This window comes from Melanerpes formicivorus, unplaced genomic scaffold (genome assembly GCF_026170545.1).
Source record: "Melanerpes formicivorus ecotype bairdi unplaced genomic scaffold, bMelFor1.0.p_v2 SCAF_33, whole genome shotgun sequence".
NCBI lineage: Eukaryota > Metazoa > Chordata > Aves > Piciformes > Picidae > Melanerpes > Melanerpes formicivorus.
In genome coordinates, this window is record NW_027142385.1 from 9,245,682 (window position 1) to 9,260,534 (window position 14,853).

General features: G+C 48.4%; 1 protein-coding gene across 18 annotated transcripts in view; it reads left to right on the forward strand.

Annotated features, from left to right (window-relative positions):
- Window positions 1-14,653, forward strand: part of DNM1 (dynamin 1) — a 59,410-nt gene extending 44,757 nt beyond the window's left edge. For 4 of the 18 annotated variants that reach the window (XM_068156100.1, XM_068156104.1, XM_068156101.1 and 1 more), the window contains 7 exons: window positions 1,488-1,597; window positions 2,238-2,349; window positions 3,436-3,447; window positions 4,717-4,887; window positions 5,055-5,296; window positions 5,687-5,905; window positions 12,657-14,653. In XM_068156100.1, coding sequence (XP_068012201.1) covers window positions 1,488-1,597; window positions 2,238-2,349; window positions 3,436-3,447; window positions 4,717-4,887; window positions 5,055-5,296; window positions 5,687-5,905; window positions 12,657-12,729 — 939 coding nt within the window. In that variant the 3' untranslated portion in view covers window positions 12,730-14,653. Of the gene's footprint in view, window positions 1-1,487; window positions 1,598-2,237; window positions 2,350-3,435; window positions 3,448-4,716; window positions 4,888-5,054; window positions 5,297-5,686; window positions 5,906-8,705; window positions 8,743-12,656 lie in introns of those variants that run through there. The other 14 variants (XM_068156111.1, XM_068156113.1, XM_068156102.1 and 11 more) reach the window with 10 other exon arrangements.
- The last annotated feature ends 200 nt before the right edge of the window (window positions 14,654-14,853 follow it).

Consider the following 14,853-nt stretch of genomic DNA (forward strand, 5'->3'; position numbering starts at 1 on the left):
TCTCTGTATCTTTAGCCAACTCAAGCTGATTTAACTGCAGCTGAAGAGGATGTTAGGCTGGGCTTGCCACACTCTGAGTGTTTGAGCTCAGCAGCTTTGTGATCCTGATCTGCTCCTCAGGATCCCTGCTCACTGACTCTTTTCCATTCCTGTTTCCCCTGAGAGCTGTCACGTTTTGTAGTTTCCATCCAAGGAAAGTCTATAAACACAGACGATGCTCACAAGAGGACAGTCCCACGCATGCTTGCATACAGGAGTGTGCTGTTTCCCGCTCGGTCCTGGACGGCTGCATGCTGCCGGCGGGAGCCGGTGTGCTGGCTCCCTCTCTTGCTGTGCTGCGGAATGGTACCCAGCTGGAGCAGCTCATTCCGAATGGGGCCTTGAACCAAGCTCACTCCTGGTGATTTGCTGTGGACCCAGGCCTGACACCAAGCAAGGAGAACGATTTCTGACTTTGGTCCTGACTGCACATAGAGCAATTAAGAGAAAGTTTGTTAAAGGGTGATGTCTAACATCAAAAACGTTGAGGTTGGGTTTCTGTATGCCTTGTTCTGTGTTCAGCTGGAGATGTCTTGTAAGAAGCAGATAGGGGGGTTGTGGATGCAGTTGCTTTGAAAAACAGGTCCCTTCAAGCTGTCATAGGCTGGTCAGTGAAATTTCAGACACTGACCAAGCAGTGACCTGTTCCTGTCACTTCCCTTTCTGATCATTCAGAGCATGATACTATGAGATTTTCATTAATCAGCAGAGCTGATTTTTTTCAACACAGAAAGTCTTCAGGTAACCCTACAGTAACCTGTATATTGTAGTCAGACCTGGTGTTTGGTCTTCTGCTGCTTAACTAATACTTTTAAAGGGTTCACGGTAACCAACAAGATTGTAGGACAGCAACAAGATGAAGCAAAAAAGTCACCTTCAGTGGAGGTGATCTTCAGCTGACCCAGAGCTTGTGTGTCAAACCAGCAGCTTAGCTGCTTCATCCTGTGCCCTGACCCTGGCTATAGAGTTGTAGTGCTCCAAGTAAGACACCGAGGTGGCCACAGTGGGGCTGTGAGGGCTGCTTGCTGCTTGCGCCTTCTCTGACCAGCAGCAGTGCTGCTCCCCATTAACGCTGTCCTGAGAACAGGGATCAGAAACCTTCCCCAGGCACACTTGCTCTGTGTCAAGGTGAGGGTCTTGGTGTTGACTGACCCCTTGCTGGCAAGAGTGAATACCTCAATGCTGACCACATCCTGGGAAGCTGGGACAACGCCATGCTGGTGACTGCTCCTGAAGGAGTGAATGGGGCAGGCTTGTTCAGCCATGTCACAAAAGCAGTCAGGAAGTACAGACCGTCTTTCTAGAGGTTCCCTTTTCTCACACACTTAAGGGGTCAGAGGACCAGGTTGAGAATGTCTCTCTGGTAGTACTAATTGACTCCTGTGCTGGCAGGGTAGAGGCTGGGCTGGAGCAGTGAATGACTGACTGGTTTGTAATCCCTTTTCCAGGAGAAGGAGAAGAAGTATATGTTACCAGTGGATAACCTGAAACTGCGAGATGTTGAGAAGGGCTTCATGTCCAGCAAGCACATCTTTGCTCTCTTCAACACTGAACAGAGGTATGCTCACATCTCAACATGCCAAGCTGGTGAGGCTTTATTAAAAGTTGGCTGTTGAAGGACAGACTTTATGTAATATTGGATCAGAGAGAGCAAAGACAAGTATTGAGGAACAGCTGTCCAGGAGAGGTGTGCATTTCCGAGGAGATGAAGACCTTCAGAGAAGGAAATATGGCTTCATTTCTTCTGGTCTTCCAGATGTGCACCACTTTCATTCTTCATGCATGGTCTACAGCATGACCTTATTCTCCAGCTATTTGCTGTGGTTTCCTGGGTCTCGCTGTGACTGGAGTATGTATTTATAACCATTATTCTTGGTGAGTGTACAGGGAAAGCTGTAGGAGACTGCTGGACCTGCCAGCCTGGGTACCCTGTGAGCAGAGTTGAAAAGGGAATCTCTTCCAGGCCAGGCTGAAGCTGGGGCTTTTAAGGGCAGGACTAGAGGCTAAGGGTAGGGACACACACAACTGATCTGGGGCAATGTTGCTCATGAAAAATAAAAATGTCATGAGGATGCTAGCAAGAGGCTAAGTGTATCTACCTTAAAATAATAGGAAGGTTCCCTGGTCATTGACTTATTTGCCAGATATGGGCAAATCTCTGTTTTGCAGTAGAGGAGAATAAATGGTTTACCTTTCAGGAATGTTTACAAGGACTACCGGCAGCTGGAGCTGGCCTGTGAGACCCAGGAGGAGGTGGATAGCTGGAAGGCTTCCTTCCTTCGTGCAGGAGTCTACCCAGAGCGTGTTGGGGTAAGTTACAGCAGGGCAGCAGGATGAGAGTGGGCACAGCATGTGTCTTGAGAAGGGTAGCTGTATCCTCTTGTGTTAAAAATAAGGCCATGTGAAGGTTTATTCCTTATTCCTGAGGTGAGGAACCAGAATTTAAACTTTTGGTATGTTCTGGTGTTTCCTTTAAGGAAACTTGGGATAAAGCAACTGCCTGCTTCAGATGGGAGATAAAGTAGCAAGAGGTTGCCTTGGTAAACCCTTCTAGCTCTCTTGTTTTGTGGGCATTAAGTTCCCAATATAAGAAGGACGTTTAACTGAGTGGTCTGTGCCCACTCCCTTTCCACATGCAATTGCAAAGAGATGTCCTTTGAAATTTTCTTCTGCTTGGCAGATATCTTAATGTCCTACTTGTAACAAGACCTCTTACCTCTTCCCTCAGCCTTGTCCCACCACCCTTGCTGTCTGTGTTATGCTCTCCTTTAAAAGCCTGCTCTAGAGAAGGGTGGTGCAGGTGCCTGTTCAAACCCTTCCTCTTCCTCTGTGAGAGGAAGCTGCTGCAAACAGCTCTCATTAGAAGAGTGGTAATTGGAATCTATTTGCTCTTTCTAATAGACTTCTTGCATTCATCTTTCCTGTTAAACTTGAAGATTGTGGGGTATGTCTTTTTCTCCTGACAAACTGAGGTGATGTTAAAAAAAGAGCATTAGGGACTGGAGCTTACCAGTGACATGACTTTGGACCAGTCAGGGCCTCTTAAATGTATGCTGGTAAAGGCCATGTGCCACCTTGGTGTGCAGATGGGAGCACTGCCAGGCTGAGTGCCTCAAACCCTAGATAACGAATAAGAAGCAGCCCTTGCAGGTAAGTAAATTGCCCTTTGCCAACACTACAGATCCCTTTGAAGAGCATCCCATCTGGATTTTCAGTTCAGCTGAGCAGTTCACTTGTTTCTTTTCCAGGACAATCTGTTGATGTGGTTTTAGTAGTTTACTTGTTTGGTGCGGTTATGGCATCTTCTCCATGTTCTGAGACCAACTAAGTCATCTTCTATTTTTTTGTCCCTTTTTGTTTTAATTTTTTCCACATATGCTCAAACTGGCCTGCCAGGACAAGGACAAAGTAAGTCTGACCCTATCTGCCTGTGTTGCCCCCTGGGGCTCTCACCAAATAGTTCGCTCTTGTTTTTACCTTTTGTCACAGTTTCCTGAGAGGCATTTTCTTGTCTCCTCCTTTGTACTTTCTGTTGGTCACTGCTGTTCATTTCTGTTCTTGTCTTCAATTTTCCTTTTTTTTTTTTGCTTTTTTTAATTTCTGCCTTTTTGTATGACTGAATCTTGTTGCAAACTTACTTTCTGGGGGGGTTGACCCTCATTTTTTTAAGTTGTCCTGTTAGACATCCGCTTCCTTCATCTCTCACTGAGACTTTATATTTCTTCTTTCATTGTGTAAGATCTTCCCAGGAATAGCTCAAATGAACAACAGAACTTGCCCTTCCTCATATGTTTTTCTCCCCAAAACAAAAGCTAAGCAGTTGCCTACACTGCTGCAAATCCTTCAGACTGGGACAGTTTAAAAGAAAGACTTTTTCTTTGTAAAATTAAGGGGGTTTGTCTTTTGGGTTGCTTTGGGGGTTGTTTTGGTTTTAAATAAGCATTGAGGAAGACAGCAGTCTTTGGTGCTTTACTGCTTTGAAACTGATCCCGAATGGATGAGCCTTGGTGACTGCTTCTTGTCAAACAGCACAGTCCAGGTTTTATCTCACAGAAAGCTAAACAGTGCATTTCAGGCAGACAGGAAGAAATTGTTCTGCATGGCTTGAAAGAATTATGACTTATGATGCAGGATTTGCAGTTGAAGTGGTCAGGAAGGTTTTCTAATTTACTCCCTCTGTTAGCAGTCTGACTGAGGTGAGCAGAGTTACTTTTTCTCTATCAGTTCCCTCATTTGTATAGTGAGGATAAAGATGCAGTGTGTCAGAGCCTCCAAGGCTTCGTTTATGGTGAATGATTCCCAGGTCTAAACTGAATCTGGGCAAACCCAGCTCAGATAAAGAATCTTTCAGGAAGCTGTACACATTAAAAGTAAAAATAAAGCTTTGAGTATTCACTGAAGCCATAACCTGTGGATGTTGTTCAAAAGCCCCTCTTGCCTTTCACCTTTGTGTAATAGCTTTCTGCTAAGAGAGCAGCTTTATTGTTACAGCTTCTCAGCTCTGTCCTGGAGAAGTCTGTACAGGCTGAGCTGTGCATTGTCACAGCTCAAAGTGAAAGTTTTAAGAAGTTTTATTGCATGTGCTTCTTGCTTGTTCCCTTCTTCTCTTAGCCCTCTCACCAAAAGCTGATTTTGTGTTACACTGAAGAGCCGATCTGTTTCTGCTGTTCTCTGCAGGCCAGTGAAGCAGAGGAGAATGGATCAGACAGTTTCATGCACTCCATGGACCCTCAGCTGGAGAGACAGGTGGAAACGATCCGCAACCTGGTGGATTCCTACATGGCAATTGTCAACAAAACCATCAGAGACCTCATGCCGAAGACAATCATGCACCTCATGATAAACAATGTACTTACCATGGCTGAGGGAGGTGGGGAGGCAGGGAAGTGGGGAAAAAGGAGAGGGAAAGAAGGAAGGAAGGAAATGGAAGGCAGCTCAGAAGGAAGAAGAGGTGTGGATAGAGTGGAATGTTCGGGGAAGACAGAAACTGATTCCCTCTTTGCACTTGTTTGCAGACCAAGGACTTTATTCACTCAGAGCTGCTGGCCAACCTGTACTCCTGTGGTGACCAGAACACGCTGATGGAGGAGTCTGCAGAGCAGGCCCAGCGGCGTGACGAGATGCTGCGCATGTACCATGCCCTGAAAGAAGCTCTCAACATCATCGGGGACATCAACACCAGCACCATCAGCACCCCCATGCCCCCACCGGTGGACGACTCCTGGCTGCAGGTGCAGAGCGTACCGTCCGGACGCAGGTACCAGAGGCTCAGGGGGAGAGCCCCACAGACCTGCCTGACGCCTCTTTGGTGGCTAGCTGGGGCCTCCTACTGAGACAGGGAGTCCTCCTCTTGCCCTCTTCTCCCTATGGGTGAAGAGTTCTGAGATTGTTTGGGAGGCTTCTGGGCCTTGAAAGCTGTGTAGGGCTGCTGCACCTTTACAGAGGAGGTGGAGACTTCTATGCCTTTGGGTTAAGTGGGACCTGAAATAGCTTTGAAGGCAACTTTAGCTTTGAAAGCTAAAGGATGATGCGTAAAGCAACGTGAAACTGAAAGAAGGAACACAAAGACAGCATGTGGGGACCTGATGGTGCCACAGAGGGATCCCAGGGCTGTTGCTGCAGTTGAATTTCTCCATTTCTTTGCCAGGTCTCCTACCTCCAGCCCCACGCCACAGAGGAGGGCTCCCGCGGTTCCCCCTGCCAGACCTGGGTCTCGAGGCCCAGCTCCTGGACCACCTCCTGCTGGTGGGTCCACCCTGGGTGGTGCCCCCCCTGTACCCTCCAGGCCAGGTGCCTCTCCTGATCCCTTTGGGCCCCCACCTCAGGTTCCTTCTCGGCCTAATCGTGCTCCTCCTGGCGTTCCCAGGTAAGTCCTGAACACTGCGCCGCACGTGGGCTGTGGCCAGCAGCCTGGGCAGCGCTCCGCCTGGCTAGGCCACAGGAGAATGGAGTGCATGGTGTGGGTACGCTCTTGGGCTCACAGGCAGGAGTATTTTCATCCACTGAGATTTTATTGTACAGATGTGGTGATGCCAAGGCAGCTCTTGGGAGCAGAATGGCACCTCTGCTCTGCGCAGAGCTTGAGGAAAGAGGGCTGCATGCCTGAGGGCTTTGTTAAAGCAATCTGCTGATGCCTCTGCTCACAAGGGAGAAGGTGGTCACCAGAACAGTCACAGGACTGGAGTGGCAATGCACCTTTCCAGGGAGTTCCCCTCTGCCCAGGGCTCCCCAAAGTCTGAAATTGCCCCTTTGCTCCTGGCTCAGAGAAGTACAAGGTGATTTGGAGAGACCATCAAAACTGTTCAGATGTTTTTTGACTAGGAGAATATTGCAGCGTCACTGGCAGGGCAGTGGGGGTGTTTTAGGCAGTTTTGTTGCTTCTGTAATCAACCTGAACATTTTCAGGCCTAGTGGGTTCAAGTCACGTGGCTTTGCTTTCCATTAGGAAACTTAGTTTCTTTCCTATTCAGTCACTTCAGACACACTTCAGTATGGCGAGGAGGGATTTTCCCGTGTGCAGCTGAGCAGGACTTAGGCAGCAGCCTACGGCCAGGAATGCTTCTGTGATGGGAATTTGGTCTCCCTGTGCTCTCACTCATACCTGGTGCTGCCAGACTGGAGGGAAAGTGTTCTCTGCCAGGCTGTATACAGCCTCGAGGTGGATGAGTCCAAAGAGGTTATAGACCAATGGTTTTACTTTCTGGGTGCCCTTGCCCCGGTCCTCACATGCATCTTGGTGCAGCTCCCACAGTGACCTGTCTGCACATGCCTCAGCGTGGCCCCAGGAGCTGCAGTCCTGCTGGTGGCACCTGTGGATGTCAGTGTGCTTCTGCTATGTAATTTGGCTCTTGCTTCTTGTGACCCTGCTCTTCCATCTACTGTTGCTTTGTGGTTTTCGTTTTAGTGTAGTTATGCTTCCTTCTGTCTCCATCTTCTTCCACTCAGTTTCATTTCTTCACTCATGAAAGATATTCTATATACCAAATCATCATGGTAGGATTGCCCCAGTGGTCTGGAATGAATTGGCCTTTTTTGAAGAAATATGTCACAGCCTCTCTGAACAGGTTTTCTGCCCTGAGCATGAGGTGGAAGGGTTTAGGGGAAGGTAGGGAGCAGTATGGGAGCAGAGGAAGAAATGGATTCATACTTAACTGAGCCATCCCTTGCTTTAGAAGGAGAGGTGGTAGGTTGGATTGCATGCTGCTGACTGCCCTGATCTGGAGTTGAGAGTAATTCCAGAAGCTGTGAAATGATGCTCATTCTCTGATCCCCCTCTCTGATTCTTCCAGTTCATAGACTCCTCCGGATCCTGGCACCAGCTTGTCATTTGAATTCACTGATGACTGGAGAATTTCCAATGACAAGGGACTCTTTCCCTTCCTCTCCTGTATATAGAATAAGAATGTTCCCTGCTAGCACTTGGACTCAAGTCCTTCTGCCATGGGTGAACGGATGCCATCTCCATCGCTGCTTTGTTAACACCCATCTTTTCCCTTGCTAAGGGGCTACACTCTCTTGTGTGTGAGGAGCAGAGCTCTTGTGTAAGCTGTGAGTGGGCTTTGCCGTGGGAGCTGGTGTCGTGTCGTGACCTGGAAGTGCATGGTGGTGGCTGGATGATTTTAAGAATCAATATCCCTCTACTTTGCTCACAAGCACAGTTCTGTAGACGCTTTCATGTACAAACACCACAGGACCCATGTCCTGGCACAGGAAGGTTTTCCTGTGTGTAATTAGGGACACTCAAAACAGGACTTTCCATCCTGCCTGTGTAATTTATTCAGTCTGCTGTGGAAGTCCATACTGCCAAATACACACCTTTGGGAGCTGGAAGTTAGAAACAGTGTAAGGGTCTATCTGTGTGCAGGGAAGGACTGCATTTGGACTAGGTATCTATTGGAGCTGTGCAGGAGGATTTCCTCTGGGAAAGAAAATGATGAAGAGACTCCTCCAGGTGTTTAGGCTCTTCAGTTTAAAATTGTTTTGTAGAAACTGTAGGTGAAAGAGCTTAGCTGAGCTGGGAGGAGAAATAGGAAGGTTTAAGTGTGAAAATAACTTAGCCATTGGAAAAAGCTATCGAAGGCATTAATGGTTTCTCTTCACAGAGCTTCATGGCTTGAATTCTTCAGGAGGTCAGAGTAGCTGATCTCATGATTGCGGCCTTCAAAATATAAGCCTTCACCTGCTTCTTCCCTTTTTGGGTGCTCAGGACTGCATATGTTATCTCCCAATTTCCTAAGCTGTTTGTTTCAACTCTAGCATTCAGTGTGGTCAGAGGCAGGAATCTTCGGTGGGAGCCAAGCTGACATAGCCCAGCTGGTGGGTGCTGATACTTAGGTCTGTCACTGACCAGCAGGTATGAGCACCAGCCTGGATGTGTGAGGGGACTTGGTGAGTGAGTGAGCAGTGGGCTGGTAGGTGTGTGAACAGAGAGATGTCTTTCAGCACCCCCTGTGCGCAGCAGGGTTCTGGATGTGTGCAGAGGTGAGGCTGTGGCCACGTGTGTGAAGTCATGCATGGCAGAGTGCAGCCCTGCCCAGCACTGCACGCTGGTGCTGTGTTCTGGGGGGGCAGATGTGCATGTGTCTGTGTTCCACCTTCCTGACAGTCTGCGTGGCTTCTGCCTTGAACTGTCTGAACTGCCATGTTGATTTCATGTTGTCTTTCAGAATCACTATCAGTGACCCCTGAGGACTGGCAGCCACGGTACGTTTGCACTCTCCCTGCAATGCATGAGTCACTGTGTCACCATCCTCCATTCCTTCCCTCTGCAGCTCACCTCTGCTGCCTACTTCTTGTATTAGCAACAGAGTCCCTTGTCCAGTGAACCACCTCTGCCAGGATCTCATCAAGGGAGGAGTCTTGAACAGGAAAACTGGCTCATCAGAGAGAGAGCAGCTGCTTGAGCTGCCAAATGGGGAAAGCCTCAGTACCTGCTTTAAGGTCACTAGAGGACCCTTTCTCTGCTTCCAGACAGAGGAGGTGGGATGGGGGAAGGAGCTGTGGCAACAAGGTCTAAACTCTGTGTGTCTTTCATTTGGCTTGTCCATACTGACTTGGGAGATCAGCTCAATGAACTCTGTTTTGATTTGATATGTCAAGCTCTGTTACGATCAAGATAGAGACTTGGGGAGCTGTTAGTTCAGACTCCTCTTCTTATATCCTGATGTCTCGCTGAAGAAGTGCTTCCATCCTCATTGTGTCCCTAGTGCTCATGGAAGGCAGGAGGAGTTTGGATCATTCGTATTAGGGCTTCTGTATCTGAATACAGGGTAACTCTGGCATGGAATGTTCCCTGTTACCCTTGTGTCCCATCATCACAAAAGGAATCTCCCTTTGCTTGTTCTCCACTTGACCCTTTGCTTTCTAGGTTACTCTTCTGCTTCCATTCAAACTCTCCTCTACCTCCTACGCCCATGACAGGAAGGGTTTGGTGATCCATATTCCCCAAACACTCTGCCCTGAGTTCCTGCCTGTTTCCCTTTCCTACCTCTCCCTGCATTTTGTTCAGTGATGTAGCAGGGCACTGGGGCAGACCCCTGTGTACTGTGCTGGCCCAACAATTCTTAACCACCCTTCCTTGCCCTGTAAATGCTGAGAGCAGGAGTGTGCAGGAGTTCAAGCAACTTTGGAGTCTCTTTCCTGGGAACCTCCAGCCCTTGTTGACAAAGAGATAGAGAGAACAGAACAGGGCAGGTGTGGGGGTTTGGAGCCCTTTCTCCCTTTGCCTGTGGATGTTGTTTTTTGAAGTGAAAGGTCTGACGGGGAGAAGTGCAGCATAGCAGCGCCTGTAGATTCCCTTGCTGCTGATTGTGGCAGACAGAACTGGGGGTGGGGAGTGTGCACTGAAATCCTGAACAGGAAGAGCAGAAGTTCAAGCCCTCATTCCTGGGCAGCAGGGTTCAGATCTAGCTCCCATCTCGCAGCAGCTGATGTTTGTTACTGCTGCATGTAACTGCAGCTAGAGCTGAGAGATGCCACACCACATCAAATGCAATGATTGTTTAGTGATCATCTTTAAGAATGTCATCTATCAACCCTCCTCACTGATGACATGTGCAGAGGCCTTAGAGCAAGCAGAGTTTTCTCCATGCCCTGCGTGCTGCAGACATCCCTGACAGCCCTAGAAAGATGTATTTTGGTGAATAGCCTTGGGAAAGGCTTGCCTGGTGTCTGTACCTCATTCTGGGACTCACTGCTGTCGGGCATTCAGTTCTTAATCTGGCATAAAGAGCACCAAGGGAATAAAAATTAGAGACAAAACCAACAGCAAACCCCCCAAACCACACAAAAAATTCCCACCAGAACCCCTTTTGCAGCCTAGGGAATAAATGTAATGTGCCACTGTCTCTTAGGAGCTGTATCGGCTGAGCTCCCTGTTACCCCGCTGGCTGCTAGAGCTCAGTGTTCTAGTCTGGGTTTGGCACCAGAGGCTGCCTCAAAGTAGCAGTGACTGTAACTGAGCTCCTTGGGTCTCACAGAGGCTGTCCCTGTGAGCAAGCTTTGATCCTTCTTGACACAACAAAGGAAAGTGACTTTACAGACATGTAAAAGGGCTTGGCTGGCAAGGTAGTGAGACAGACTGAAGCAGCATTTCAGGGGAGATGTTGCTTGAGAGACTTCTCTGTCTCATTTTATGCTGGGAAACAGTTTTCAGCCTTCCCTAAGCAGTTTCTGCAAGTCTCCAGAAGACCAGAACGGAGAGACAACCTCTAATGTGAAACTGTGACAGCACTTCCCCCTAGAATGCTCTGAGTGCTTAGAGAGGTGAATATCTGCAAAAATCAACCCTAGTGCATTACAAAAAAGCAGCAGCCTGTCTACCTGCAAATTATTTGTGCTCCTTTCAGCCCAGTTTGTTCTGGTAGGGTCAGGTGGTCTCCCTTGCCAGCACATTACGTAGGCCAGCAGCTCCAGGAGTCCTCTTCATGTAAGTCCAGGGAGGCTGTTAGCACAACCTGTCCGAACTCCTGAAATGCAAAGAAGTCTTTTATGCTTCTCCAAAAACATCTTCTAACACCTGTGACTGCAACAGCATCTCCCTGAAGGCTGAGCTGAAGTTCTGTAAGGCTTTAACTGAAGTGCACAATGAGAGTAGGAGCCATTAGGTGGTTGATATGGCTGCACTCGTACCATGAGCACCCTTCAGGGACAAGGCTCAGATCCCACCTCATGAGGCTCAGGTCCTCCAGCTGTAATGTCTCAATGCAGGTTTTTGCTTCTGGGAGGTGGTGTGATTTCAGCATCCTTCCCAGGAGCTTGTAATTTCCATGTTTAGCTTAATCCCATAGTCTGTTGTACAGGAGCAAGAACTTGACTGGCATGTTGGCGTTGAGGTCTTGCAGTCCCCATTGACCTTTTCTCTCTAGGAGATAACATTTGGAGATGTTTTGAGGTCTGAAGATTTTTCCTGTGTGACTTTCCAAGGCAAGAAACAAGTGCTTGTAATTGTTTTCCGATCTGGGGCTTAAGAGACAGGGAACAATAAATTCTGCTGAGATCTAATAAACAGGACTGTGGAGCTGCTCTGGTTCCTTTGCTAGGGTGAGGGAGCCTGCCCCAGTTTAGAAGATTCTTTTCCTCTGCTACCAGCATGGTTACAGACTTGCAGTCAGTGCAAGCAACACTTCTCTACCTGAGCAGACTGCGCTGGTGCAGACACCCTCCTCTGCCTCTCCTCCCTCCCTCAGCCCCCTGTGTTTCCAGCAGTCAGCTGGGTCTCTGATCGAAAGAAAGCTCCTCAGTGTATCATTAGTTGAGGTTGCAGACACTGCAGGGAGCATGCTTTGAAGGAAAAATGTAAATTGGACTCACTGACTAACAGAACACTTCTTATTTGTAGACTTCTTGAAGGTTGTAGTCAGAGCCTGAAGTGGTCATTCAAGTAAAGAGCTGAGAGAGGCAGCAGTTCCTCACAGGAAGGTGGTTCTAGAACACTTAATGCATGCGGAGGGCAAACACGTTGCTGCCCTCTTACCTCCCTAAAGTACCAGCAAAAGAGCTGAAATGGAAAGGGGTAGCGATGCCCAAAGTTCCTTTTGTTAAAGCCAGTAGGAGCTGCATTTGCTGAGCACCAGAGCTGGAGAGCTGAAAGGATCAAGCTTGTCCCTAGCATCAAAGATCAGTGTGATGTATCACAGTATCACTTCACAGTGTTGGAACCAGGAGCCTCAGGCTTGCCGTAGCCTCGAGGGCAGGGGAAGAAGATGCTCCTCCAGAGCAGCGCAAAGCCTCTGGCAGCAGCACAGCTCAGAGGGCCCCATCCATTCTGTGTGAGTGTTGTGTGCTTGATACAGGAGCTCACTGTTGTCCATGCTTCTCAACTCTCATTCCAGAGCCAGTACGCTCACTGGCAGTAAATCTCTGCACTTCCAAATTCCAGGGGCAAAGCAAAGCTGGCTGCAGATTGCTTTCCTTGGCCATCCATGCAGTGCAGGAGGGCCAGCACAAGGCTGCTGTGAAGCCAGGGTCCCTGTAGCAGCGCCACGCTGGTGGTTTGTGCCTCCAGGTTTATTCTCCTGATGGCTCAGGCGAGGTGGAGAAGCATGAGTGATTGTGACTGTGTTTGCTGTGCTAACCACAGTGTGTGTTCTCTTGTTTTGTTTTCTGCTTTTTCACAGCAGAAGGGGCCCTGCCTCACCTACACGACCCACCATAATCCGACCGACTGAACCGTCCCTCTTAGATTTATAACTCGAGGCTGTAGACAGCTGGCGCCGAATGCTGTGCTGGCAGCTTCCCCATTCCACCCTCCCTGCCACAGCCACAGTCACTCCTCTCATCCATCCCACACCTCTGCCTCCTGCCACCCCTTCCTGGTGTGTTGTACAGCCCCAGCCTAGCGATCGAGCTCTTCGTCTCCACTCGTGCGTCCTGTATTGCTTTGTGAGCCTAGAGTAGCCTCATTCTGTGGCATGGATCCCTGCAGTGCACAGGCTCCTTGGAGACAGCAGCCGCAGGGGCATCTTAAGTGCAAGTAGTGGCTGTCCGTCCAGTAACTTCATCTGCCTGGTCTAGCCTAGATAAGTGTCCTGCCTGCACCAGTTAGCTGTAGCACCTGGGACTGAGCTGTAGCTATTTTCTTTTCTCATAGTTAAGACAAAGGTGTGACTTAGACAAAAAAAACCCACGCCATAATGTGACATCGTTAGAAACAGGTTCGATGTTATCTGTGTTAGTTTGACTTCTGAGGTGCAAAAATTCACACTGGGAACAGTGCAAACAACCTTCTATCAAAGTTGGGCAGGGAGATGGAGCAGGGGGAGTTTAGTCCTGCTAGAACGAAGGCTGAGTGCCTGTACCAGAGGTCCCACATGTGAGGTGCTGGTTCCTGCCAGCAGTTGTCTTACATCATCATTTTTGGCTGATTTTCCTGAACCCAGCAGGGAGAGGGGAATAGGTACACTGCTCCCTCCTTGCAGCCAGCCAGCAGAGAGAGGGGAACAGGTGCACTGCTCCCCCCTTGCGGCCAGCCAGCCAAACATTTTCAGAGAGTTTGCTGTGCAGGTTTTGGTGGAAATATTTCTGCTCCAAGCACGTCCCTCAGTGTTCCTGAGTGCTGTGGTGACTGCTACCCTAAGCCTTTTTTTCTTGCATGTGGATGGTACCTGTTGGGGAAACTTGTAACTGTTGTTGACTGCAACTCATCTTCTTAAGGTTTGGGTTTTGCTTTTCATGCTATGTGTGTTAAAAAAGAACCAAACAACTTGAGAATTAAAACTCTCTCACCCCTGCACATCTCAGGTGTTCTGTCTCTGCCGGAGCTGAATGAGCCACCCCGTCACAGGCTTTCAGCCCAGCCTAATTCACATCAAAGATCCCTTTCTTAAGTGCTGTTCTTGATTTCTGTTGTGGATCTTCTGTTGTTCTGATGCCAGTTCCTTTCTGTATTTTAACTACTGTTTTACCACTTCTCCCCCTTTCCCTTTTCCTCTTTGTTTTTCTTGTCTCTAAACTCCAGCCGGCCGGGTAAGGCCAGTCCCTCCCGCCCGGAGAGCCCCAAGCCACCATTTGACCTGTAGGCCTGCTCCCTCTGAGACTCTTTGCCTGCCTCTTAGCTGTTCTGTCCTGGAATGGTCTGATGCGAACCTCACACATGGCTTTTCTGTCTGTATCTTGTGACACACACATATCAGCTGTGATTGTAGTGAAACTGGGTTTGGTTTTCTTTTTTTTTTTTCTCCCAGCTGCTTAAAGGAGTTAAGCAAATATATTGTAGTGATGAGACACATATCTGTACTGTTATAAATATCTATAAATATATATATATAAGATGAAAAATCTATATATGTCCAGGTGTTTAAAGCCACTTGTGCTTCCATGTGGATCTTAGGAAATAAGTAGGGGAAGAATATCTATAGACTTACACATCCCCGCCTCCAGAAGGTAACCAAATCCTGGTGTTGCATTTTTGAGCTGATTGTTAAATTCTCTGCTGTGTGCAGTTGGGTTATTATTGTACTGCCCCCGACTCGTGGGTGAACTGTGTCAGTGCTGGTAGTAGCTGTGATGCAGTTTGTGATCTACCTGTCACTCTTGTTTATTGGATGAAATAAACTCTCATTTCTGTACAAGGAAGGTCTCTGTGACTAGAATAAAACCATCTCTCTTGCTCCTCCTCCGGGTGATTTTCAAACTGTGTTTAATTAAACCCTGATTTTCTCATCCCTTAGAGCTTGAAGCTCTCCGTGCAAGCAGATGCTAGCACTGACAGGGAAGCTGGAGCAGATCCGCACCAGCAGCAGTGCCACAGCCAACGCTGTTTAGCACCAGAGTCTATAAACCAACTTCCATTGCCCCAGGTGGGCTCACAGGAAT